At 39.1% G+C, this 27,361-nt stretch overlaps 1 protein-coding gene and 1 long non-coding RNA gene across 2 annotated transcripts; one reads left to right on the forward strand and one right to left on the reverse strand.

Annotated features, from left to right (window-relative positions):
* Positions 1–505: 505 nt before the first annotated feature.
* Positions 506–14,497, forward strand: LOC128541129 (tripartite motif-containing protein 16-like). The gene is made up of 10 exons (XM_053511364.1): positions 506–1,363; positions 4,876–4,971; positions 5,139–5,372; positions 5,482–5,641; positions 5,761–5,820; positions 5,896–6,428; positions 12,516–12,743; positions 12,860–13,019; positions 13,137–13,196; positions 13,342–14,497. Exons 1-10 carry the CDS (start codon positions 770–772, stop codon positions 13,866–13,868), a joined length of 2,652 nt encoding a protein of 883 aa, XP_053367339.1. The 5' UTR covers positions 506–769; the 3' UTR covers positions 13,869–14,497.
* On the reverse strand, positions 10,453–12,099 carry LOC128508617 (uncharacterized). The gene is made up of 3 exons (XR_008355936.1): positions 11,904–12,099; positions 11,055–11,101; positions 10,453–10,871 (listed from the first exon to the last, which is right to left on the reverse strand). It is a non-coding gene; the product is annotated as an uncharacterized LOC128508617 (long non-coding RNA).
* Positions 14,498–27,361: the final 12,864 nt, after the last annotated feature.

The raw sequence follows: 27,361 nt of genomic DNA on the forward strand, positions 1-27,361 counted from the left end.
CTGATAACTCTAAATGAACTTCTCGTCTGCGGCAGAGGTAGGTTTTGGTCTCGCCCTCCTGGGACGGCCTTCATGAGAGCCAGTTTCATTATGGTGCTTGACGGAGTTCACAAATGCACTTGACAATACTGTTCTTGCAAGAACTATTACAGAAAGGCTGACCTCTGTGTCTTAAAATAACAACTAACTGTTGTTTTTCTTGTTGTTACGTAATTACCTAATTCCATATGTGTTATTTTATAGTTTTGGAAATTTCCAGTATTGTTGTAGAATGTAGAAAATAAATCACTAAACAAAAACAAAGAAATTTGCAAGTGACCCCAAACTTTTAATTTATGTACTGAATATATATTTTTGTATAAGTATATATATATATATATATATATATACCATAATATATATGGTTTATAGGTGTTTTACTGATCAAATAGTAGTAATAATATTACTATGGTTATATCACTACGGTGGTATGTATGGACACTGATTGCTCCAATGCTTAAATCTTACATTTTTGTAAAGCATTTTGTTTTCTGTGTTAGAAATAAAGATACTGATTATGAAATGTGTGTAAGTAAGACTAGTTTTCTCCAGAAGGAATTGTATCCAAGAAAGGGTTAATAGAGGAACATTCATGAGCTCTGTCCTTGTGCTCCTCCTTTCTCTCTCTCTCTTTCTCTCACTCACACACCAGGAAGTGACTTTTCATTTTAGAAGAAACGAAACTCACAGTCTCTCTCTCTCTCTCTAGTTCAGTGTGAGTTTAGGGAAAATGGCTGAGGCCAGTATTTCAGTAGATCAGGACCAGTTCGTCTGTCCAGTGTGTCTGGATCTCCTGAAGGATCCGGTGACTCTCCCCTGTGGTCACAGTTTCTGTAAGGTGTGTATTAATGACTGCTGGGATCAGGAGGATAAGAGTGGAGTTTATAGATGTCCTCAGTGCAGAGACACTTTCACTCCAAGGCCTGTTCTACGCAGAAACAACATGCTGGCTGAAGTGGTGGAGAAACTGAAGAAGAAGACTGAAGTCCAAGCTGCTTCTTCTGTTTACTGTTACGCTGGACCTGGAGATGTGGAGTGTGATTTCTGCACCGGGAGAAAACACAAAGCCATCAAGTCCTGTCTAGTGTGTGTGGCCTCCCTTTGCGAAACTCATTTAAAGCCTCATCTTGAAATTCCTGCTTTGAAAAAGCACAGTTTAGTTGAAGCTTCTGGAAATCTAGAAGAGAAGATCTGCTCTGAGCATGATGAAGTGCTGAAGATCTACTGTCGTACTGACCGACGCTTCATCTGTTATCTGTGTGTGACGGATGAACACAAAAGCCACGACACTGTCTCAGTTAAAGCTCACAGAACTGAAAAACAGGTGAGAAATCATTTTATAATCTTTATCTGGAGTCATTTCATAAATTCAACTGTGAACATTTCAGCCAACAATTTTAAATGTTACAAAGTTACAAAGATGAACTCTTTATCTGTCATTAATTGAGCTAATTAACCTTCCTTTTGTGTATGGGTATTTTTTGTTAAAAAATAACTGTGGTTTATCACACCTGAGTTTAATTTCTGTAGTCACCCCCAGGCCTGATTACTGCCGCACCTGTTTCAATCAAGAAATCACTTAAATAGGAGCTACCTGATACAGAGAAGTAGACCAAAAGCACCTCAAAAGGTAGACATCATACCAAGATCCATAGAAATTTAGGAACAAATGAGAACAAAAGTAATTGAGATCTATCAGTCTGGTAAAGGTTATAAAGCCATTTCTAAAGCTTTGGGACTCCAGCGAACCACAGTGAGAGCCATTATCCACAAATGGCAAAAACATGGAACAGTGGTGAACCTTCCCAGGAGTGGCCGGCCGACCAAAATTACCCCAAAAGCGCAGAGACAACTCATCCGAGAGGCCACAAAAGACCCCAGGACAACATCTAAAGAACTGCAGGCCTCACTTGCCTCAATTAAGGTCAGTGTGCTGAGGTCACCGATGCTGAAACTGCACTTACTTCTGCTGAAACGTTTAAATCCAAAAGTGTAACATCTGTTGGAGCTCAGTACCTCTTGACTTACATGGCAGGACAGCTGCTGCAAATGTCATCAAAATGACCCCTGGAATCACAAGGTTTGCTGTGACGAGAAAAGGTGACATCAAGACATGTTTTGATCTGTTTATGCCATTGTCACTAAAGAAAGTCATCATTGCTATGACAAGCCTTGAAGGAAAAAAGGTTCATGGCGACATGTGGAATGACATTGATGAGGAATACCTGGATGCGTATATTGGTGTTCTTCTTCTTGCTGGTGTTTACAAATCCAGCAGTGAGGTCACTGATAGGCTCTGGGATGCGTCGACAGGCAAAAATATTTTATGGGCAACAACGTCACTTCAGTCATTTCGAATGATATCAAGAGTCCTTAGATTCGACAACAGAGAAACTAGAGAAAAATCTGACAAGCTTGCTCCCATCAGGGATGTCTGGGAAAGGTGGATGCAGCTCCTTCCACTGATGTTCAACCCAGAGCCAGAGGTAACAGTAGATGAACGTTTTGTCCCTTTCCGTAGAAAATGCCCTTTCCGTCAGTAAATGCCTAGTAAGCCAGGGGAATACGGCATAAAGATTTGGGCAGCCTGTGATGCCAAAACCAGCATGATTTTCATATGTAAATACAGTATGCATGGAATCTGCAGATTTACACAGGCAAACATGCAAGTGGCATTCCTGAAAAAAATCAAGGAAAACGTGTAGTCCTCGATATGACTACTGGACTGCAAGGTCACAATATCACATGTGACAATATCTGTACCAGCTATGACCTTAGACAAGAACTTCTCAGGTGGAAACTTACCATGGTAAAAAAAAATTAACCTGAGCTGCCTGCCGAAACTCTGCAGGTGAAGGACAGGGCTCCACTTTCTTCAGAGTGTGATACTTACAGTATGTCGACTTTTAACAAAGACGCAGCTGTGTCATCAGCAAGTGACAGAAAGCCCATAATTATCTTGGACTATAATAAAAACAAAGGTGGAGGGGACAACCTGGACAAGGTGACTGCCACCTACACTTGCCAGAGAATGACCCGGAGATGGCCAATGGTTGGGTTTTATAACATTCTAGATGTGTCTGCATACAATGCATTTGTGTTGTGGACCCACATTCACCTAGGGTGGAACTCAACCAGAAAAAAAAGCGGAGAATGTTTCTTGTGGAGTTAGGAAGTTCCCTTGTCAAGGCACACATTGAGCGAAGGGAACGGGTGCCGCGGGATCCAGCCGCTGCAACCTTGGTCAGACAGCTGCAGAGCTCACGTAGCACTCCTTCCACACCATCAGCAACACAAAGAGCATCAGTGCCAGCATCCTCTCCGGCTAGCACTGCTTTAACATCAGCCTACACAGCCACAACCACAACCCCATTGAGGCCACCTGATTCCAAAAGAAAGAGGTGTCAGGTCTGCCCTAGCAATAAAGACGGAAAGACAAACGTACTCTGCTTCTACTGCAAAGAACACACTAAAAGTGTCACTTTTTGCCCCACATGCATCTAAATGCACATGCATGTTCTTGCACACAAAGACGTTTTTTAAAACCAGTGCCTCATTTCTATTGGTTTGATTTGCTTGTCTGCTCGTTGTTTGTTTGACCTTGAAATCCACATTTTGAGATTTACTTGTTAAGCTTTCCATTTATATTAAAGTTATTTTTGAAAATACATTTTTGACTTTTTCTTTGAAATAAATATATATGGGTCAAATTTGACCCGTAACACCACAGACGTTACTATATTAATTAATATTATAATAATAAATATATATGACAAATTTATTTAAGAGATGTGTTCTAATACCCCTCAGTAATAGTCAGGTAACATAACCTTTTATTTATTTAAATAATTCTCTTGAGGTTCATTTAATCATTTTTTAAAATTGAAACGAGAAGTATGCTATTAAAATAAAAGCTCTTGAGGTCACAGCAAAAAATTCTAAAAAAACAACAACATTCTTTTAATGGAAAAGGAAGCAAAACAAAGTAACCAAGAGGTAAGGAAAAAAAATAGATGATAAATAATTGTTTTGGGGGTAATATGGCTGATTAAAGACACGGGTCAAAACCGACCAGTTAACATAAGAGATAGTAACAGAAAGCTAAGATAAGAGGAAGGTTAACTCAGCTCACAGCACCTCACAGCTGGGGTGTATTTCAGAAAGTGTGTTTAGTGAAAATTCAGAGTTAGTTTAGTCAGGATTCGAGGAAATTCCGGGTTTTCGGTTCCTAAAAGCCAGCTCAATTAAACTCAGTCGGTTACTATAGTCAAGCTAACCTGCCCACTAGCATTCTGTGGCTACATTCAACATGATGTTGTAACGCCGCTTTCTTTTACATCTTACAGCATTAACTGTTTAACTAATAACATCAGAAAGTAAACACGTATAATCCCAACCGGGTTCACCAAATAAAAACGCCGGGACAACTCCGTCAGGCGCTTCTCTTCTATTTTATTACTCAGATGTGTTAGAACAGTAGGAAGAGCTAAACATGGAGGACAGGAACGCTCCAGGATCAGGACTGGGAACTTCTTATGTATATGAATGTTCTACTGAGTTCTGCATTTCTTCCAAGAAGTAGCGTTTTCTACTACAACACGTTTTCATTAATGCTGAACTAAACACACGTCATAATAATCATCATCACCTACTCATCACTCGTTATGAACTTCTCTGGAACTGAAAAAAAAAAAAACGTTCTGTCCTTTTACACTTTAATAAGGTTCTCCATAGAACCCGAGTGAACTTTAACCCTTTATCTGAAGTTAATATTCATACACTGAACTCATAACCTCATGATGCATAAAGAGTGAAATGTGTTTTATTTGTCCTCAGAGTGAGTTAAAGGAGGAGCAGATGAAATCCCAGCAGAGAATCCAGGAGAAGCAGAAGAAGGTGCAGGAGCTGAAACAGGCTGTGAACACTATAAAGGTGAGCAGTGAGCAGAGACAGAGCTGCTCCTAGAAACACACACAACATGGACAACATGGAGTCATTTAGAGTCGCAGTAAGAGAGGGAATGATAGATGAGCTTTAAATCCTGTGTGTGTGTGTGTGTGTGTGTGTGTGTGTGTGTGTGTGTGTGTGTGTCCTAACAGCTGAGTGCACAGACAGCAGTGGAGGACAGTGAGAGGATCTTTACTGAGCTGATCAGCTCCATGGAGAAAAAGCGCTCGGAGGTGACGGAGCTGATCAGAGCTCAGGAGAAGACTGAACTGAGTCGAGCTGAACGACTCCTGGAGCAACTGGAGCAGGAGATTGCTGATCTTCAGAGGAGACTCACTGAGCTGGAGCAGCTTTCACACACACACGATCACATCCAGTTCATCCAGGTAACTAACACACACACACACACACACACACACACATCCTGTCTGTATAGTCACATGTATATCTCTCCTCCTTTCTCCTTCTCCATGATGTTTTTCTTTCTCTCTGTAGAGTCTCCAGTCTCTCAGTGTCTCTTCTGGACGTGAGGACTCACCCAGCATCACTGTCAATCAACGTCTCCCATTTGATGGAGTGAGGAAATCTCTCTCTGATCTGAAAAAGAGACTCGAGGAATTCTGCCAGGAGGAGTTCATCAAAATCCCTCAACATGGTGAGAGAAATTGTCCTGCTCTGAAATCTTTACTTTCACAAACTGTAGGACTTTAAACTGTTTCTGTCTTTTACAGCACCTGATTTTTCCGTCTTTATTTTGTTTCTGTGTCTCCACAGCTGTAGCAGTTCAGATGATTTTACCCTCAGAACCAAAGAGCAGAGAAGATTTTCTGTACTGTACGTGTAACACACACACACACACACACACACAGTGATTAATATCTAATATGTTTACATTTTTCATGTGTTTAGATTTCTGTGATCTGACTCTGGATCCCAACACAGTAAATTATAAACTCATTCTGTCTGAGAAGAACAGAGCGGTGACGTACAGTAAGATAAAGCAGACGTACTCTGATCATCCAGAGAGAATTGACTCCTGGTGTCAGGTGTTGAGTAAGGAGAGTGTGTGTGGACGCTGTTACTGGGAGGTGGAGTGGAGCAGTGAGGGATGTGTGTTCATATCAGTCTCATATAAAGACATCAGCAGGAAAGGAGAGGGTATTGAGTGTCTGTTTGGACGCAACAATCAGTCCTGGAGTCTGTGGTGTTCTTCTTCTTCTTCTCTCTCTTTCTATCACAACAACATTAGGACTGATCTCGGAGCTCCATCATCCTCCAGAATAGAAGTGTATGTGGATCACAGTGCAGGAACTCTGTCCTTCTACAGCGTCTCTGACACGATGAAGCTCCTCCACAGAGTCCACACCACATTCACTCAGCCTCTGTACGCTGGATTCTACCTCATCCCTTATAGATCAACTGTGAGATTTTGTGATCCAGAATAAAATGTTCCTGGTTTCTTCTTTCCATATGAATCTTACTGAAATAAAGGTTTAATATGAAATGTTCACTAATACTGTTCTCTTCTGTCCTCTGTCTTTTTGGACATTTGGATGATGTAATTGTGACTATTATAAAACAAAACAACATGTGTGTAACCAGAGTGTGTGTCCACAGTAGCAGTGGATGTGTGTGTGCAGTTTGCTGCAGTGGTTTGGACATTTACACATTTCTGTTTATTGTGGGATTTTTGGAATTGGCATGAGTGCTCTGAAGATTCTCAGTGCGTCCAGGATGGATTATAAAATGTTACAGATCCCTAACTAGTGCACTACATGCTGTTATAACACACATAATCACCAGAGGAGGCTGTAAAAAAGTGTAAAATATCACTGCTGAGGGAGATACACTGTGAGTTTACACAGGGTCTTTACTCTAATCTTCACATCCTATATTAGATTTGTATTTTACAGTTAACACAACAGCACATTTAATTAACTCGTCTCTTCACTCAGAGCCGTAATAATTAGTGACGTCACCTATTTCGTGCACAGAGAGAACTAATACATGGTGTATACTGTCCTAATACTTTCGGCCACCACCGTGTATCTCTCTCTCTCTCTCTCTCTCTCTCTCTCTTCTTTACATCACAGTAAAATGACTAGAATATCTGACGGTATATAATTAGTGTAACACACTGCAGGTGCACTTACCGGTCCGCTGACCTCCGCCATCACGGTGAAGCACTTTCTCCTGCAGGTGTGTTCTGTCTTCTAACTAGGCGTCATTTGGAGACAGAGTTCCAGGATGTACGAGCGGAAGCTTGGAAAAAGTTGTGAACTTCTGGTACGAGAACGACGTCTGAAGAAGAAGAAGAAAGAAAGAAAAGAAAGAAAATGTGTAACTGCCTGAGAACATGGAGCTCGTATGCGTGTGAGTATCTGGTGACCAGTGAAATGCAGAAACTGGTGGTTAAAGTCATCGAAAACAGAGTCGACGATGTTTTAAAGTTTAAAACCCGTTTCAGTTGTGTACCTGATGAGGTGAAAATTTGAAGAGATTCTGTATATTATTAGATCTGTAACTGGTTCTACACACTGGGACGAGCTCGTGCAAGCAACATTACACCTAAACCAGAATTCCCCAGTCATTACCTTTTGTAAGATTGTTGATGTTTTTTAAGTGAAAGAAAAAGAATATGCATCATATGTTTACACTTTATGCACTGATTGTTGATATTGTAGCATTTTATCGCCGGAAAGGATGTTGAAGAGACGAGTGAGCTTATTTGCTGCCCAATGCAATGGCTGGGATTATTTTATTTAGTACACAGTCACACAACACTGTATAGCATGAGCAGTACATTCACACAAGCACCTACATCCAATTCAGCCCTAGCATGAACCGAAGCACATTTAACAGATCACCCACACCTCACACAAACATGGCCGAAGCCCCCAGCCCAAACAACCTTCCCCAACAGGGTGAACACATTGCAAACCCCCCCCGCAATGCATGATGGTCGTCAGCTGCCGCCCCGCCTACGCCACAATATTATAGTTATTTGTGTAAAAAAAATATATATATCATTCTGTAGGTATTGTAAATGATTTATAGATAAATACATGATGTTTTACAAACCCGATTCCAAAAAAGTTGGGACGCTGTACAAATTGTGAATAAAAACAGAATTCAATGATGTGGAAGTTTTTTAATTTCAATATTTTATTCAAAATACAACATGAAGGACATATCAAATGTTTAAAATGAGAAAATTTATCATTATAAAGAAAAAATGAGTTGATTGAAAATTTTATGGCATCAACACATCTCAAAAAAGTTGGGACAAGGCCATGTTTACCACTGTGTGGAATCCCCTCTTCGTGCAAACATCTGGGGACTGAGGAGACAAGTTTCTCAAGTTTAGGAATAGGAATGTTGTCCCATTCTTGTCTAATACAGGCTTCTAGGTGGTCAACTGTCTTAGGTCGTCTTTGTTGCATCTTCCTCTTTATGATGCGCCAAATGTTTTCTATGGGTGAAGGATCTGGACTGCAGGCTGGCCGTTTCAGTACCTGTATTCTTCTCCTACACAGCCATGATGTTGTAATTGATGCAGTATGTGGTCTGGCAGTGTCATGTTGGAAAATGCAAGATCTTCCCTGAAACAGACGACGTCTGGATGGGATCATATGTCGTTCTAGAACTTGGATATACCTTTCAGCATTGATGGTGCCTTTCCAGATGTGTAAGCTGCCTATGCCACACGCACTCATGCAACCCCATACCATCAGAGATGCAGGCTTCTGAACTGAGCGCTGATAACTTGTGTTGTCCTTGTCCTCTTAACAGTGGTGGCTGCTAGCTTCTGAAACAGGGGAAGTTCATATTAGGCCTTTATCATAAAATTCATTATGTTATAGCTGTGTCTGCCATTATGCACAGCTTGCTAGCTGGCTAGTTTCACCTTCCACGAGCTACTTTAATTATATGAACGAACTAACTTTACAATGTTGAAACAAGGAGCAAAGTCAAGAACGCTATAATATGTCTTTTTATTATTTAAAGAATGATTTGTACAAACAAAAATGGTTTATATCACCAGCAAACATTACAGAGTGCAGCATCACCGTACCACTTCACCTGCAAATCCGCATGGGTCTGAACTCAAATCGCTGTAGCGCTGATGTATACTTAAGACATGCTGTCAATCAAAAAAGGGGTTCCGCCCTTTAAACAGCTCCTCCAATCATCATGCAGCAGCCTAGCGTCCAGGCCAGCCCACTCCTCATTTGCTCCTCATTCACCCCCAGAGACGCTAAGCGTCCGTGGGCGGGACATAATCGCAGCGTTTATTCAATGACCGTCTAGTTTCAAAGCACTGAAAAATAAACATTCAAAGCAGTCGCATTGAAGTCAATGGACGCTGGGCTTCAACGGGGAAATACACTGTGACGCTACGGGAATGTATGAGAAGAAAATCAAGTCAGCCGACCTGCCATATCTAACTGATTCTGAACGAACTCGTCTTTGAGATGAACGTTTTCTAACGCATTTTTAGTCAATAAAATGTTAATACAATAGTACATAATTTGACAATTAATTTTGTGACATTATAGGGGAAGCTGAGCTTTCCTTGCAGTCTTAAAGAAATCGCCACTGCCTCTTCAGTCCGGATGACATGGCGTCCCAGTTTCCCAAAAACGATTTTGATTCGTCTGACAACAGAACAGTTTCCCACTCATTTTAAATGAGCCTTGGCCCAGAGAAAACACCTGCGCTTCTGGGTCATGTTTAGATATGGCTTCTTTTTTGACCTTTAGATTTTTAGCCAGCAACGGCGAATGGCACGGTGGATTGTGTTCACCGACAATGTTTTCTGAAAGTATTCCTGAGCCCATGTTGTGATTTCTATTACAGTAGTATTCCATTGCAGTTGTATGCGATGCAGTGCTGTCTAAGGGCCCGAAGATCAGGGCATCCAGTATGGTCTTCTGTCCTTGACCCTTACGCACAGAGATTGTTCCAGATTCTCTGAATCTTTGGTGATCCTCTGCCCAGTGAGAGACACTGCCACTCTGAGAGCAGTGTTGCCAACTCGTTAGTAAGGAAAGTAGCTATTGGCTGTCGTAGAACACTCTAAAAAATAAAACTGTGCTGTACTCAATTTTTTTGGTGAAAAATTTTTACACTTAAAAATATTGAGTAAATATAAAAAAATATAAAAATCATGTAAAATATACTTCATGAATTGAGTACAAGTCAGTAAAAAAATTAAGTAGACCTGAATAACTATATTTAGTACAATGATGTACAAAATTGAGTAAATGTAATGAAAATTAGAAGTTAATGAAAAGTGAAAATGAGTAAAATAATTGAGTAGATATAATTGAAATGGAAGGTAGAAGATACTGAAAATTATACTATTATTTAATAAACAAATGTGCTACATTTACTAAATATTTTAACTGAATAAAAGAAACAATACACACATTTTCATTTTAATTAAACATTTATTTGCCAAATTTGACAAGATATGAAGTCTAAACTCAACCTGGTTTACTTTGCAAATGACACGTAACAAGATCATAAACAAAGAGCTGAATTTATGTTATTAGTAAACAGTTTCAGAAACAATACTCCTGCCACAAGTATTATACAGTTAACACATGGAAAGTAGACTTTTGTATTAGAATCTAATGAGCCACATTTTACATCTGAAAGATTGCACACCTTCACACTTCAGTTTCCTGCAAACTGTGGGATCCATACAAATGTGTGTGCAGACCTTCTCAGGTCTTAAAGAAGCAATGACAGTCTAAATGAAGACAGGACACTAAATATCCATGACCAACAGTACCATGCTTCACTCGGTAATGATCGAAATTCCTTTTGATGATACGACAAATGTGCAGAGCTTACACCGCCATCCCATAAGCTGGCACCTTAAAAAGAAACAATAGTATACAAGTAAGTACAAGTGTGACTGTTAATATAAAGTCTACCAGACTGGTAAAATAGTACTTATGTTCAAACACATACTTTTTGGACTAATAGTCTATTTCTATCTTTGATTCAATGGTTACACATTTAATACTTCTGTAACATTTAAAAAAGTTGACATTTACCTCCTGTTTTATCTCCATTCAACTTCTCTTCATTAGTGGTGTTGGTGCTGTGAATGAGATATAGAAAATATATAACATGTTTCACACAAACACAAAATCAATCAGTTTTAGGTTCTTTTACTTACATATCAGAACATACATAATGTTTCACTTCAATATTTTAATTTCATATTACTTTCTCCCAGTTCTAATTCTGAGAGAAATGTTGTATTTTCACTAAATCTTTATATTTCATAGTTTTAGTTACTAGTACAGTACTTAGCACATTTATTTTATAACATCTGCTGCTGCGTGCTCAGTGTTTAATCATGTTAATAATACTCATATACAGTAACGTATAAAACACTGCCAGAACCCGGACACTGCACCTCATTTCTGCTGTTTAAACCGGATTTGTTCTGAGTTTCTTCCTTAAAGTGTCGGAGTGACCGAGCAGACTCGCGGTTCAGTGTGTGAGGTGGACCGTTACAAATGCGTTAATTACTGTATTTGAACATGTTAGTTTTATATCCTCGCCGCATTTGGCGGGAGAAATTCAAATATTGCGGCACAACCGCCGCCGTTTACACCGAGAAACCCGGACATGCACGCGCTGCTGCTCGGTGTTAAATCTCTCCTTTTACACCAGAGTTTAAGTGTCTGTATTAAACGCGCTTTAGCTGAGCAGTTTGGTGGTTGGAACAAACAAGTTAAATCACACTGAACCCCAGGACTGGCCTGTTGCTAGCTATCGTTAGCTCTGGAGCTCGGCTGTGACAGGATTCAGAACAGTAACACACACACTATAAAGTTGTGTGTGCAGGCAGACAGAGTCATTATTACAGTAACTTGTGTTAGCTGTTTACTCACCAGGATTTGTAAGGAATGTTCCAGAATGTTCCAGGTGCTTCATGTCCATTCTCACATCCTCACAGCCTTCTTGTCTCTGATGTTACACCAGACTTCCCATGAGCACTTGCACAGGGCAATTTACTCAATTATTTAAGTTTTTGTTGTTAAAAATAAAGAATATTGAGTTGGAATAATTTATAATTGTAGTTCTTGAAACTAATCAGTACAATTACTTCATTACCAGTTATTTTGAGTGAAATGTATCAAAAAATATTAAGTGCATGTTAAAAATATAATTAAGTTAGTCAAATACTGATTTTTACTAGTGAAGTAAACTTAAATTATAGTGTAAATTTAAGACAAGATGAATAATTGTTTTTTTTTTAAGCATTTATTTTGATTTTTCTAACTCAAACAATCATGTATGTGACTTTTAGAGATTTTATTAAGGTAACATAACTTTTTTATAACTGTGAAATTTACAAGGCCACAGAATCATTTTTTATAGAAACACACACAACATGGACAACATGGAGTCATTTAGAGTCGCAGTAAGAGAGGGAATGATAGATGAGCTTTAAATCCTGTGTGTGTGTGTGTGTGTGTGTGTATTTGTCCTAACAGCTGAGTGCACAGACAGCAGTGGAGGACAGTGAGAGGATCTTTACTGAGCTGATCAGCTTCATGGAGAAAAAGCGCTCGGAGGTGACGGAGCTGATCAGAGCTCAGGAGAAGACTGAACTGAGTCGAGCTGAACGTCTCCTGGAGCAACTGGAGCAGGAGATTGCTGATCTTCAGAGAAGACTCACTGAGCTGGAGCAGCTTTCACACACACACGATCACATCCAGTTCCTCCAGGTAACACACACACACACACACACACACACACACACACACACACACCTGTCTGTATAATCTCATGTATATTTCTCCTCCTTTCTTCTTCTCCATGATGTTTTTCTTTCTCTCTGTAGAGTCTCCAGTCTCTCAGTGTCTCTTCTGGACGTGAGGACTCACCCAGCATCACTGTCAATCAACATCTCTCATTTGATGGAGTGAGGAAATCTCTCTCTGATCTGAAAAAGAGACTCGAGGAATTCTGCCAGGAGGAGTTCATCAAAATCCCTCGACATGGTGAGAGAAATTGTCCTGCTCTGAAATCTTTACTTTCACAAACTGTAGGACTTTAAACTGTTTCTGTCTTTTACAGCAGCTGATTTTTCCATCTCCATGTTGTTTTTGTCTCCACAGCTGCAGCAGTTCAGATGATTTTACTCTCAGAACCAAAGAGCAGAAAAGATTTTCTGTACTGTACGTGTAACACACACACGCGCACACGCACACACACGCACACACACACACACGCACACACACACACACACACACACACACACACACACACACACACACACACAGTGATTAATATCCAACATGTTCTAATTTTTCATGTGTTTAGATTTCTGTGATCTGACTCTGGATCCCAACACAGTAAATTATAACCTCATTCTGTTTGAGAAGAACAGAGCGGTGACGTGCAGTAAGAGACAGCAGTTGTACGCTGATCATCCAGAGAGATTTGACGTCACGCAGGTGTTGAGTAAGGAGAGTGTGTTTGGATGCTGTTACTGGGAGGTGGAGTGGAGCGGTGATTGTGTGGACATATCAGTCTCATATAAAGACATCAGCAGGAAAGGACGGGGTAATCAGTGTTGGTTTGGATGCAACAATCAGTCCTGGAGTCTTCGGTGTTCTTCTTCTCCTCTCTCTTTCTATCACAACAATGTTAGGACTGATCTCAGAGCTCCATCATCCTCCAGAATAGGAGTGTATGTGGATCACAGTGCAGGAACTCTGTCCTTCTACAGCGTCTCTGACACGATGAAGCTCCTCCACAGAGTCCACACCACATTCACTCGGCCTCTGTACGCTGGATTCTGGCTCACCCCTTATGGATCAACTGTGAGATTTTGTGATCCAGAATAAAATGCTCCTGGTTTCTTCTTTTCATATGAAGCTTACTTAAATAAAGGTTTAATTTTAAATTTTGTTACGGTGTGCACCTGTGATCGGCGTGCACCCAAACCACCCAAATCACTCACTCACTCCGAAGCTCACTAGATAGGTGGCCTCCCCTATCTGCAGGTGTGCGAAGGAGCGGAGTCGCGGAATTAGGCATGGCTGGTGAGGCATCACTGCTAATGGTCCCAGGCTTCTCCTCGCAGTATAAAACTCAGTGGGGAGTGTAGCTCGGGAGACTGGACTTTACTACGCGGTGTGAGTATGCCGAGCACCAGACCAGCACATTCTTTCCTTCTCTTCTTTCCATCCTCCCTCCTTTAACCGTTTCCTACCTTATTTTCCTTAATAAATTACCCTTTTCCCTCGCCTCGTGCCCGTGCTTTATGGTGCCGCTTGTAAAACAACATGTGTGTGTGAGGGTTCACCACTAGAGGGCAATGTGTTAGTGTTTGTAGTTTTAGTTTGTAGACTCAGTTTCCCAGAAGGCACCTCGGTCAGGTGATGTGGGTGCGCACCTGAACTGAGGAAGCTCATTAGCTTTGCTATAAATACCCGTTTGTTCTGGGGAACTGGGTCGAGCATTAATGTTAATTTCTGTTAAATGGGTTTTTAGTTTGTTTAGTTATAGTTGGCATTTGGTTTCTGGAGCTCTTTAAGTTAAGTTTTTATCAGTCTTGATTTAGTTTGTCTCCTGGTCTCTGTGTCTCCTAGCAGGATTAGCCTCTAGGAGAATTAGTCTTTTGTGTTTACCCTCATCTTCTTTGCATGTGTAGTTCTTCATCTGTATACATACTAACCAGTGCACTACTAACCTGCTTAGATGTTAGTATGTTTCCTCCTTGTCTGTTTAGTCTCCTCGTCTGTTTAGGTACTAACCTGTTTAGTCACTAACCTTTTATAGTTCTTGGTCTGTTTCATACCTAGTCTGCTGTGTACCTAGTCTGTTCATCCCTTGGGTCTCTGGCTACTAGCTTGTTTAGCTACTATCTAGCTTAGCGGCTAATGTGCATAACAGCTAGTATGCATAGCCAAGTCTGTCTCGTGTGTGTTTAGTTCTCTAGTCTGTTTAGTAGGTCTTGTCTTGCCCGGGTAGTATCCCCTGTCCATACTGTATATTAGTGTGTGTAATCCCTTGTCTGTGTATTAGTTGTTTATTTGTTTTGTTTATAGTATGTTCCCAAGTACAGAACTTTTTTGTTCATGTACTTGTTTGTTTAGTTTTGTTACCATTAAAAGACTTTTCACTATCATCCCTCTTTGCGTCTATGCCTCAACACCATGCCCACAATCCAACAACTAGCAGAACGTGACAGTGTGTAACCAGAGTGTGTGTCCACAGTAGCAGTGGATGTGTGTGTGCAGTTTGCTGCAGTGGTTTGGACATTTACACATTTCTGTTTATTGTGGGATTTTTGGAATTGGCATGAGTGCTCTGAAGATTCTCAGTGCGTCCAGGATGGATTATAAAATGTTACAGATCCCTAACTAGTGCACTACATGCTGTTATAACACACATAATCACCAGAGGAGGCTGTAAAAAAGTGTAAAATATCACTGCTGAGGGAGATACACTGTGAGTTTACACAGGGTCTTTACTCTAATCTTCACATCCTATATTAGATTTATATTTTACAGTTAACACAACAGCGTTCTATGTGGACTAAACCATTTTTTTTTATTGCTTTAACACAAGATGCATTTGATCACATCTTCCAAAATCCATCAAGTCTTTTCTGACTTAAGCCCTCACTCCACTCAGCCGAATGGTCTACTGACCCCTCTTGACGTCTCCCTATTTAAAATCAGCTGTGAAGTCCATACAGCCTCTACCAGTCTGGTTATTTTTTTCAAGCATAGCGACCTATTATCGAGCCGTTAACAATAGAGACTGGTTTAAAAGCACATGAAAACAGTTCTACAGCACATTTTGACACAGCAATAAGGTGATGATAATGAAACCGGTAGCAACACTAAATCACATTAAATAATTGACAATATGATAATGACCTCATTATGCCATGCTATTTTTTTTTAAAGCTTCCCACTTTGTGCACACTTTCACTTTGTGAAAGGTGGCATTTATTTCGTGAGTATATATTTCAGTTTAGTGAAATTAAAGAAGTTAAACAGGTGGCCTCCCTAACACAGCTAGAGAGGTTTTTTTTTTTTCTGGGGTACTATTGATTTTACATTTCGTCTGCTTTGCTAAAGTTGCCACTCTTCATGACTGAAATCAAGCTGTTTATAACGCCACATACAATAAACCAGATTTAAGACATTTTATACATTCACTTACACACTTAAAATATTGTATATAATTCTATATGCAGAATGTTTCAAATGTTCATAAGTCGGAGACTACCTGTATTAATATACTACCCTATAAATAAATAAATGTCATTGTTGGTGTTAGAGTCATGGTGGTGTATCATGACTCTCCATATTATCACTTTGCATATTTATTAATATCTTTTAGGGAAATTTTTATGATTTTATTTCAATAACTTATGTGACCACATCGTTGAACCCTTGAGCAAGGGACTTAACTCTATCTGCTCCAGGGGCGCGGTATTGTGGCTGACCCTGCTTAAAGTGCTAATGTTTTGCAAGTGCAATAGGTTGTGTCCCCTGCAAAATAAGTGTCCACACATTTTTCAATAGATTCTGAGGCAATGACTAAGAACTGGCATGTACACAAGTATTTACTTCTACAGTACATCTCTTCCTGTGTAGCTTGTGTTGGAGCCATAATTCCTGCTTGTTGGTAAACTCACGCTTCTACCCACATCCTAAAGACCTTGGCCACATATAGCAAATGACATCATCGACTTCCCTCCCTCACAGAATAACACCTCCATAATGGTCATCATCTATACATCTTGTTCTCCTGCAAAATATCCAGACCACTTTTCCAGCATGTTTTAGATACTACAACATTCCAGAGAATATTGTAAAAATACTTTAGGGTTTCAGGGAGTTTGACACCCAGCTACCAACCTGAAGCCAGTGGTCAAGTAGAACGGGCAAATCAAAAGGTCATCTGGCTTCATAAAACAAATTACATACAGTGTAAAAATCAATTAACCCTCATGTTGTGTTCGTTTGTGGGTCACACAAATCATTTCATTATCAATCCACAATAATACATATATTATCACCTAATGTTGTATTAAATCTTTTAAATCGTACTCTGAACTTGTATTTGCTGTGGATGTCCTGCAGGCCTTATTTACCTGAACTCATGCTACTTATTTTTTTAGTGAATTTAACACTATATAGATATTATTTTTATGATAAATAGTACAATAGGTTTCATCTTACTATTTATCACAGACTACTTCACTGAAATGTTTCTCAAAGTCACTTTTTTAAAACAAGTAAAAAACTTTTTAAACTGATGCACAAAATAACTTTTGTGTTCCCGCTCATATCTGACTGGTATGTGATATTGAAAACAAAAGCCCAAATGTACACAAGGAAAACTATATTACAAATATAATGCTTGACCCATACACTGTATTTACAATTTTAAAGAAGCACTAATGTAATTTCTAGGAGCTCCCTCCCCAAACTTGAATAAGTCTGACAGGAGGAATTCATAAAAATTCATGAACATGGTAAGAGTAGAAGATTCTATACGATAATGCAAAGGACAGTGAAAACAATAAAATAAATACATGATCAATCAAATTAAACTAAAATAAAAATTACACGTGATTTTATAGAGTGCATATTTTGTCAATCATCATATTAAGTTTCTGAGGAACAGCTCACTCTGTAAAGAATATAGTTAATATTACCTGAAGGAAATAAATAAGATTGTGTGTGTGTGTGAAAGCTGCTCCAGCTCAGTGAGTCTCCTCTGAAGATCAGCAATCTCCTGCTCCAGTTGCTCCAGGAGTCGTTCAGCTCGACTCAGTTCAGTCTTCTCCTGAGCTCTGATCAGCTCCGTCAACTCTGTGTGCTTTTTCTCCATGGAGCTGATCAGCTCAGTAAAGATCCTCTCACTGTCCTCCACTGCTGTCTGTGCACTCAGCTATTAGGAAAAATACTCAAGATCAAGATACATTTAAAGCTCAACTACCCATCTGTTAGGTTTTAAATGAATATGAAGTGTGCCCGAGCTAAGTTTTAAGCTAAGAGAAGAAGAGATTTAGCTTGTTGTGTCCGCTGCACCTTGACACACTTACCGGTCCGGGCCCGATCGACCGGGAGAGACAAACACACACACACACACGCAGGCATGATGTCTGAAGATCTCTGTTTATTCTCAACAAAGAGAGCACATTTAAACGGTACTACATCCCGAACATCAAAAGAACCATCATTAACATGTCAGTCATAAAGAGACCCGGAGACAGACAGGAGAGAGGAGATACATTTGCATTCTCCTGATTAAACAAAAGGGTTCTTGCAGACAGGAGACATTTGGATGTCTCCTCGTCTGGATACAGGATATAGAAGGTGTTACCACAGAAGGCATGAGGAAGCACAGTGGAGGTCTGATCTCAGAGCACAGGAATCTTCTTATTAGATTACATTGTCTTACTACATTATAAAACCTTACAGTGCCCCCTTAAATTCTAACAGAATTTACTACAGTTTATGGCATAGAAGATATTTACAAAATCAAATTATAAAAATTTAACTAATTAAAACCCTGTGCCTGTGTAAAGAAATGAGAAGATATGCACCCCTTTTGTGGTGTCTTCATGACGCCTGTGGTTCTATTAAGCTACAGGAACTGATAATGAACTTCTTCTCTGTAAGTGTAATATTTACCTCTAGAGACAGAGCCCTGAACTTCAAACCTCCGTTTAAGAATTCAGCAGGCCATCTCCAGCCCTTCTGGTCTTTTATCAATAGACTCCATTCAAAACCAGTTCCCCAGACCATGAAGCCAAACATCTCTCTCCACAATTGACTAGGAGAGAGTAAAAGACTTCAAGTCTGACTAATCTACCTGTACATCAGATGTAACATGTGACATAACATAACTTAATACAATCTATAATGTGTGTACAATTCTGCCATGTACTGTATGTGTATGAGGTAAGGTGAGGAAAATCAGTGTCCAAAACATCCAAGTCATCTTCCAAGCTGATCTCTTCTTCGACCCAGATACTTTACGTATAGTAGAGAGTCAGTTGGAGCCCATAAGAGAGGTTACTAGCACTTCATTATGGGCCCGTGCCTTCAATCCTTCACTACAGAAGACACGTATCAACATATGAATTAGTAAAATCTCAGATTAGAGTTACATATGGATGATTTAGTGATATCTTTGATGAATTGTTCCCGAATTCCTCCTTGTCTGATGTTGCTATGAGAAAGCCTTTGGTTAAACATAAACAACATTCATAAATTTCATTGGACACAATAAAATCAACCATCAGCTGATCCAATAAAATTTCTGTATCTGAAATAAAAGAGAAGGTTGTTTAATGGCATCACACATTGTCACGATTTGTTATGCGGCCTGCTTCCTTCCAGTGTACTTTCGTTCTGTTGAGGAAATTATGATTAAATCTTGCTGCTGCTGTTCTTCTGTAAAAGCAATATAGTTATGTGTGAACAGGAGTACAGTCACATACAACATGGAAGACATGAATCCTTGTCACATACAATCTGTAATGTTTGTCATGTTAGGTGTGTTAGTTTGAATATTAGTTGAAGTCAGTCAGTCAGTTCTTTGTCTGTGTCAGGAGTGCATGCCGCTCTGTCATGAGCTCTCAAGTCGAGTCTGTGCTTAATTTTCTTGTGAGGAGCTCAACGCTGCATAATTTGGTTTCCAACTCGTGCCAATAGTTGGTTATTTCTCAATCATGAATTAATCTATTTACTTACTTATTTTTGTTACTGCAGTCATTATATTGTGTGCACAAATGTAATAATTTTATAAGCATACTTTGATTGTTGGTAAATTGTAGTGTATCAAAGTTAGGCGGACACCTCAAGATGGTCAGTTTAATTACGGACACTTTAAGCTCGTTTCATTGACTTATTCCAGAATATATATATATTAAAATTCTAAAATACTGTAACTTACACACTGTACCTTGTTCCTGAGAAATGCTCAGGAAATGGATTTTAGCCTTACACTAAGTCCATGTCCTCTAACCAAGGTGGGGATTTACATATTTATCCAAAACTAATATTGCAATTTAGAATGCAACTACCGTGATTTAACGAGGCATTCGGCAGTCCCTAACCATTCTGCCTTGTTCCTGAGAACACCCGCTCAGTGAAACGAGCCTCGGTTGCGCCTGGCCGATCTCGCACGTAACTACGACAAGGAGAGCAATACCCAAAAAAAGCTAAATTATGCACATCGTAAGTGTATAACTGCAACTGCACGCCGCTCCCTGTTCCAAAGTCCGCACTCTAAGGAATATAGATATTTTAACCAATTAATTAATTTTATTTGTTACCCACGCGCCGCTACGCCAGGGCCAGCTTATACACTAATGCACATTACAAATGCCTCACTAAATTACAGAAATTCTTCCAAAAATTACAAATAGCTTTGAACGGTATGAATACATTCGCCACATATGCCCCCTTAAATTACCGAAGGGAATTTAAATTAATTCGACTTTCCTATGAAGGGAACGCAAACTAATAAACGCAACTTCTTAAATTTCAGGTATAGCAGGTGAACAAAAACAGTTATCTATTATTATTATTATCAATTTATTATTATTATTATTATTATTATTATTATTATTATCATTATTCTTATTAATGTATTTATTAATTTTCATGTTTTTTTAGGATCAGAATCTATTGAACTTAAAAACAAATTAAAATGTCATGTGACTAGACCTTGTGTCTAGTGGTGCCCAATTTAGATGGAGAACTTGTTTAAAAACTGTTGAAATGTACACAAAACTGTTCAAAATCTTCTTTCTGCCTGTACTCCATCTCTATTAGTCACTTCTGTATAAAGTCATTATCCCTTCTATTCACATGTCCACAGCATCTTAATCTGGCCTCTCTAACTTTGTCTCCAAACTGCCCTACTTGCACTGTTCCTCCAATATACACATGCCAAATCCCGTCCATTCTTGTCACTCTCAAAGCAAATTGCACCATCTTTAGCTCCGCCCCTACAGCCCCGTTTCCTTTCTTTTCATCAGCAGCGATGTCTTACAAACCATACAAGACCGCTGGTTTTACAACAATTCTATAAACTTTTCTTTTCATACTACTTATACCTTCTGGCACAGATAATTCCTGTTACTGTTCTCTGCTTGGACTCTCATCTTGACACCATAACTTTCCTCAATATTTGTTAAATTCAGGCCCCCCAGATTTCAGTTTGTAACATCCCAAACAAGTGACAACACTTAACTACAATTAAATAATACTACTAGAGCCAAATGTTGCATTTGGTGCCCGATGGAAAAAGAATCAACATAGAATGATACCAAAGCGAACTACAAGCAAGCCAACAGTTATCATGAATATTGTAATAAAAAACAGCATGAAAAACAACTGAACATCTAAATGTAAATCTGCCCGTTTCGCTATTCTGACCACGTTACAGGGACTACAGTTAAAGCACGCAGACAGCGGGTCAGCGCCCGCGTCTAGTAACCCATAGCAACCGTGGACGTGGGTCGATGACATAGTAAGTTAGCGACAGAAGCGTTGTAATGTTTGTATTTCACTAAGTACTGAGCTGTTGTAAATAACAGAGTATTTTGCCTGCTTGTCATAAACATTTGCAAATACCATATCCATTTTAATTGTTTTTACTAAATTAATTAACGAGTTGTTTAAAGCGCGACTCGAAACGAGGAACAAATTTAGTTAAAAATTAAACAACGGTTCTCTAAAACACGGCGGAACTGACACCACAACGAAGCTTTCTTAATTTAAAACACCGTGATGAAAGCTATATAAAACTTGCTCCAAATAACAAAACCTTTTAGACAAGACGAGTAAAATTAATTACGGTGAACAAAACTTATTTAGAAAACATAACGTGAATTAAACTTTATTTTAACCAAATCTCACGAGAACAAATTCTCCCCTGACCGAGGAAAAAAAGTCGAAAAGAGCAAAATAAACACTTACTTTTTCCTCTGAGAGGGAAGACCGGACTGAGCCCCCAAATTGTTAGGTTTTAAATGAAGATGAAGTGTGTCCGAGCTACGTTTTAAGCTAAGAGAAGAAGAGTTTTAGCTTGTTGTGTCCGCTGCACCTTGATACACTTACCGGTCCGGGCCCGATCGACCGGGAGAGACAAACACACACACACACGCAGGCATGATGTCTGAAGATCTCTGTTTATTCTCAACAAAGAGAGCACATTTAAACGGTACTACATCCCGAACATCAAAAGAACCATCATTAACATGTCAGTCATAAAGAGACCCGGAGACAGACAGGAGAGAGGAGATACATTTGCATTCTCCTGATTAAACAAAAGGGTTCTTGCAGACAGGAGACATTTGGATGTCTCCTCGTCTGGATACAGGATATAGAAGGTGTTACCACAGAAGGCATGAGGAAGCACAGTGGAGGTCTGATCTCAGAGCACAGGAATCTTCTTATTAGATTACATTGTCTTACTACATTATAAAACCTTACACCATCTATCCATCCAATCTATCCATCCATTCTCTACACTACTTAGTTCAATTCAGGGTCATGGTGGTAGCAGGAGAAGCAGAGATCCTCAGACATGCCTTTCACCAGCAGCTTCTTCCAGTTCCTCCTGGGGGATCCCTAACTGCTTTTCACTCCTGCCAAGATATAGAATCCCTTTAGCATGTCCTGGGTCAGCCCCAGGCCGCACAACCGGCCATACATACAGTATGCACACACAGAAATAAAACCATGAATACAGGGTACTTTATCTATAGTTTCTGTTATAAGCTAAATATCTTTAAGATAATTAAAACAGCCAAATGTTGATGTATGCCACTTTTGAAGCAACCAATTTCCACACAATAGTTACTATATTTAAGTTCTTACATTTATCATACTGATTTTATTACTTGTGATCTATTTCAGATTGATGGGAGCAAAATGGCTCACATTTTACCAATCTACATGATTGCAGGAGAGTCTATTCAAGTTGCACTTTTGAATAGTATATAGCCAACAATCTGAGAGAGGTGTAAGGAAGTCAAAGAATAAGAAAACCAAATTGCATGGCAGAGCAGTGTTTACTTTTAGCTTTACGTTCAGTGTTTGGAGAACATTCCCTCTTTCTGCCATTTTGTCCTCTGCTTTAGAAACCCAAGCCTCTTATAAAGTCCTCCCCTCTACTCTTAATTTTTACCTTAGGAGCTGTTTTTAGGGCCAAGATGTTTTGTGAATCATTTTTATTTTTTACTAAAATTGTCCTAAATGTAAGGGTAAATTCTAAGAAAATGTAATAATTCTAAGAATTTTGCTTTGAATAAGCTTTGAATACAGGCTCAGATTAGTAAAACATTGTATTTACCTGAAGTCTAAAAAGTTTTCTCTTATTCTCTCATTAACACCATGTTACTCAACCTAACAAACCAAAGTATAAATTCAACACTAAATAACCCGTGTCAGTTGGGGTTAGACTTAACACTAAATTTATTTTAAAACATTTTAAAAAGCTGCTGACATCAGTCTAGCAGCAGCTGCAAAACATGTATAAAGACCTTTTTAAAAATATATGCCGAATATGGCATCTGGCTCTATGGCAACATTAAAGTTCTTATGGCCAAATTGGGTGTTAATGTAAAGAAATGTTGCATTTCATTTAAATGAATGTTGCATAAAGCACAAAGTGGTGCCAACCATACACCAAGTTTGCAGGGGCATCAATAGGATAACTTCTACTGCAATGCCACTTGAGAACCAAGACCTTGAAATTAGAGTTTGAAAAGAAGGATGTGTGAGTAAATATCACAATTACAACAAATACTGCATTCAATAGATTGATCAAAAATTATATACAAAAGTTTTAGTTTAGTGACATGACGGGAGTCAAATATTTACAAATGCATTATACACCAATCATAACATTAACACGGTCAATTATAAACTCATGACAGCATCATGATCACACAAGGCTCACCAATGTCCACTACTTTTCATTGTGACAGCAACTAAAACGGAACTAAAAATGTTAAATATTCTGATATATACATGCATTAGTATCACGATAAGGTGAACACTCATTAACTTATGATCACTAGTGTAAGCACCAAATGACATATATATATATATATATATATATATATATATAGTTATATAGAAGCTTTTCCCCCTTCCTCTCTCCTTTAACCCTTCACAAAAGTGCAAGGCCACATTGCTATCCACTACACAATTTTAAAATGAAAAAAACAAAAAAAAATTAGTTTAACCATGTTAAAATATGCAGAACAGTAAGATATGGCATGTTGACTCTATGACAGCATTATGAGTGCAAGATGAGTTATGGAATAAAATGTGTCAGCAGCAATGTTGGTCCATATTTTTGTCTGAAACTGAATAACTTATTTCACAATCACCTTTATTCTGAAAAAATATGAAATCTAAAAATAAACAAACCGTTATAAATCCTACTGATTAAATACCTCCAGGTAACAGCGTGGACAAAAACCACACAGCAAATCAGTGAATAAAAATTCTTTAAGCAAGTGATGTTTTCTTGAAGGTAAAAAAAAAAAAAAATACATTCTTGCTGTCGGTTAAGCTTCAGTATTACAGATCAGACATTTACACATTGATAAATACGCTAAAAAAGGTATTCAAAAGAAAATATCAACCAAAATTAAAAACTAAAAAAAAATTATAAAATAAAATAAAATAATTCAAACTGCTACAGTAAAATAAGATTGTATGTTAATTCAATTTCGCATCTAAGACAAGAGTATCAAAAACACTCCATCATCAATGTATCAACCAAAACAATAAAAAACAAAACAGTTTTAAAACACTCAGAAACTCAGCCGCGGCATCACCCCTCCCCTTCAGAAGCCGCAATGAATTCCGCACCTTCCAAGTCAAGTTCTTACACCCTGTACTAGCGGCGCGCGCGATTCACGCGCACCCCAAATAACAAACGCATAGCCGTTACGACTGTGAGAATGACCAATAAATAAATCAGATAACTGGCCGGAAATAAACTGAAGCGTAATGAAACCCAAGAGAAGCCAAAAGACATCAAAGGAACCACGCTACAATATCTAAGCGTGACTTTTTAAAGACTTTAAAGACTCGCCCTGATCACTGAGACACACACAGGTGTGCGCACTTACCCGCCGCAGGTCATCGTGTCTCCTCTTTTAAGGAAAGATTACAATCAAACATCCAAAACACTAAACCTATCACATATGGAATATTACTCTTAGTTACATCCAGCAATTTATTACAGTGATCGTCTCATTGGGAGAAATTACTTCAAAATGTTGATAAATAGAAAATCTCTTTATTGGTGGACCGCGGTGAAGTTGGTTTGACGTTGGACGTTGGATATTCGAGCTCCGGCGACCAGATTTGTAGCGACGATTTGCTGATTTGTAGCGGGGATTCGCTAAGAGAGTCCGGCGAAAGCACGTCGCCTACTGTGCGAGTTAGGGACCGTCTGCAAATTACTGTCCGACTGAAATACGGATAATATTAATATTATAAACATTGATATTTAAAACAAATAAACAAATTATTGCTTTAAAATCTAATCTAAAATGTGTGTCCACACAAGGCACAACCTTTTTTGCCACCTGTCCTGCAAAGGGCACAGCCTTTTTTCTGTCAATATTATTACTTTTCATTTTAATTAATAATTAATATTTAATAATTCTGCATTTTACTTCAATACCTTCCAGGTCATGTGACCTATTGACTCAAAATCTATTCTAAAATGTGTGTCCACCTGTCCTGCAGAGGGCACAACCTTTTTTGTCAATATTATCACTTTTCATATTTATTAATAATTAATATTTAATAATTCTGCATTTTACTTCAATACCTTCCAGGTCATGTGACATATTGCCTTAAAATCCATTCTAAAATGTGTGTCCACCTGTCCTGCAGAGGGCACAACCTTTTTTCAGCAATATTATCACTTTTCATATTTATTAATAATTAATATTTAATAATTCTGCATTTTACTTCAATAACTTCCAGGTCCTGTGACCTATTGTCTCAAAATCTATTCTAAAATGTGTGTCCACCTGTCCTGCAGAGGACAAGTTGACACATTAAATTATCAATATTATCACTTACATTTAAGTCACTTATACTTCTTCTTTCGGCTGTTCCCTTTCAGGGGTCGCCACAGCGAATCATCTGCCTCCATCTAACCCTATCCTCTGCATCCTCTTCTCTTACACCAACTAACTTCATGTCTTCTCTAACTGCATCCATAAATCTTTCTCTAGACCTCCTGTCTGGCAGGTCCAACCTTCTACATCCTTCTACCGATATATTCACAATCTCTCCTCTGAACATGTCCAAACCACCTCAATCTGCCCTCCCTGACTTCATCTCCAAAACATCCAACATGGGTTGTCCCTCTGATGAACTCATTCTTGATCCTATCCATCCTTGTCACTCCCAAAAAAACCTCAACATCTTCAGCTCTGCTCCCTGTAGCCTCACCTTTCCTCTTGGGTTCCTCTCATTTACACACATGTATTCCGTCTTGCTCATACTTCTCTGCCACTCCAGACTTCCTCATACAACACCACAGCTCCTCTCTCGGCACCCTGTCGTACGCTTTCTCTAAATCTACAAAGACACAATGCAACTCTCTGTACTTCTCCACCAGCATCCTCAAAGCAAATACTGCATCTGATGTACTCTTTCTAGGCATAAAACCATAGTGCTGCTCACAAATGCTCACCTCTGCCCTTAACCTAGCTTCCACTACTCTTTCCCACAGCTTCATTGTCTGGCTCATTAGCTTTATACCTCTATAATTGCCACAGCTTTGCACATCTCCCTTGTTCTTAAAAATTGGCACCAATACACTTCTCCTCCATTCCTCTGGAATCCTCTCACTCTCCAAGATCTTGTTAAACAAACTTGTCAAAAACTCTACTGCCACCTCTCCTAAGCACTTCTACACCTCCACAGGTATGTCATCAGGACCAACAGCCTTTCCACTCTTCATCCTCTTCAATGCCCTTCTCACCTCACTTCTACCAATATTTGCTACTTCCTGTTCCACAACAGTCACCTCTTCTACTCTTTGTTCTCTTTCGTTTTCCTCATTCATCAACTCCTTAAAATACTCCTTCCATCTTCCCATCACCCTTCTGGCATCTGTCAGTACATTTCCATCTCTATCTTTAATCACTCTAACCTGCTGCACATCCTTCCCATCTCTATCTCTCTGCCTTGCCAACCTGTACAGATCCCCCTCTCCCTCCTTACTGTCTAGCCTAGCATACAAGTCCTCATATGCTCTTTGTTTGGCCTTTGCCACCTCTACCATCACCTAACGCTGCATCTCTCTG

Source organism: Clarias gariepinus, chromosome 2 (assembly GCF_024256425.1).
Source record: "Clarias gariepinus isolate MV-2021 ecotype Netherlands chromosome 2, CGAR_prim_01v2, whole genome shotgun sequence".
Lineage (NCBI taxonomy): Eukaryota > Metazoa > Chordata > Actinopteri > Siluriformes > Clariidae > Clarias > Clarias gariepinus.

Bases quoted from the DNA above. Each gene is read 5' to 3' on its own strand.
- LOC128541129 (XM_053511364.1), top strand. From the start codon at position 770: ATGGCTGAGGCCAGTATTTCAGTAGATCAGGACCAGTTCGTCTGTCCA. The intron at 4,972-5,138 runs GTGAGCAGTGAG...GTGTCCTAACAG, and splicing joins AGGCTGTGAACACTATAAAG to CTGAGTGCACAGACAGCAGT. The intron at 13,197-13,341 runs GTACGTGTAACA...TCATGTGTTTAG, and splicing joins CAGAAAAGATTTTCTGTACT to ATTTCTGTGATCTGACTCTG.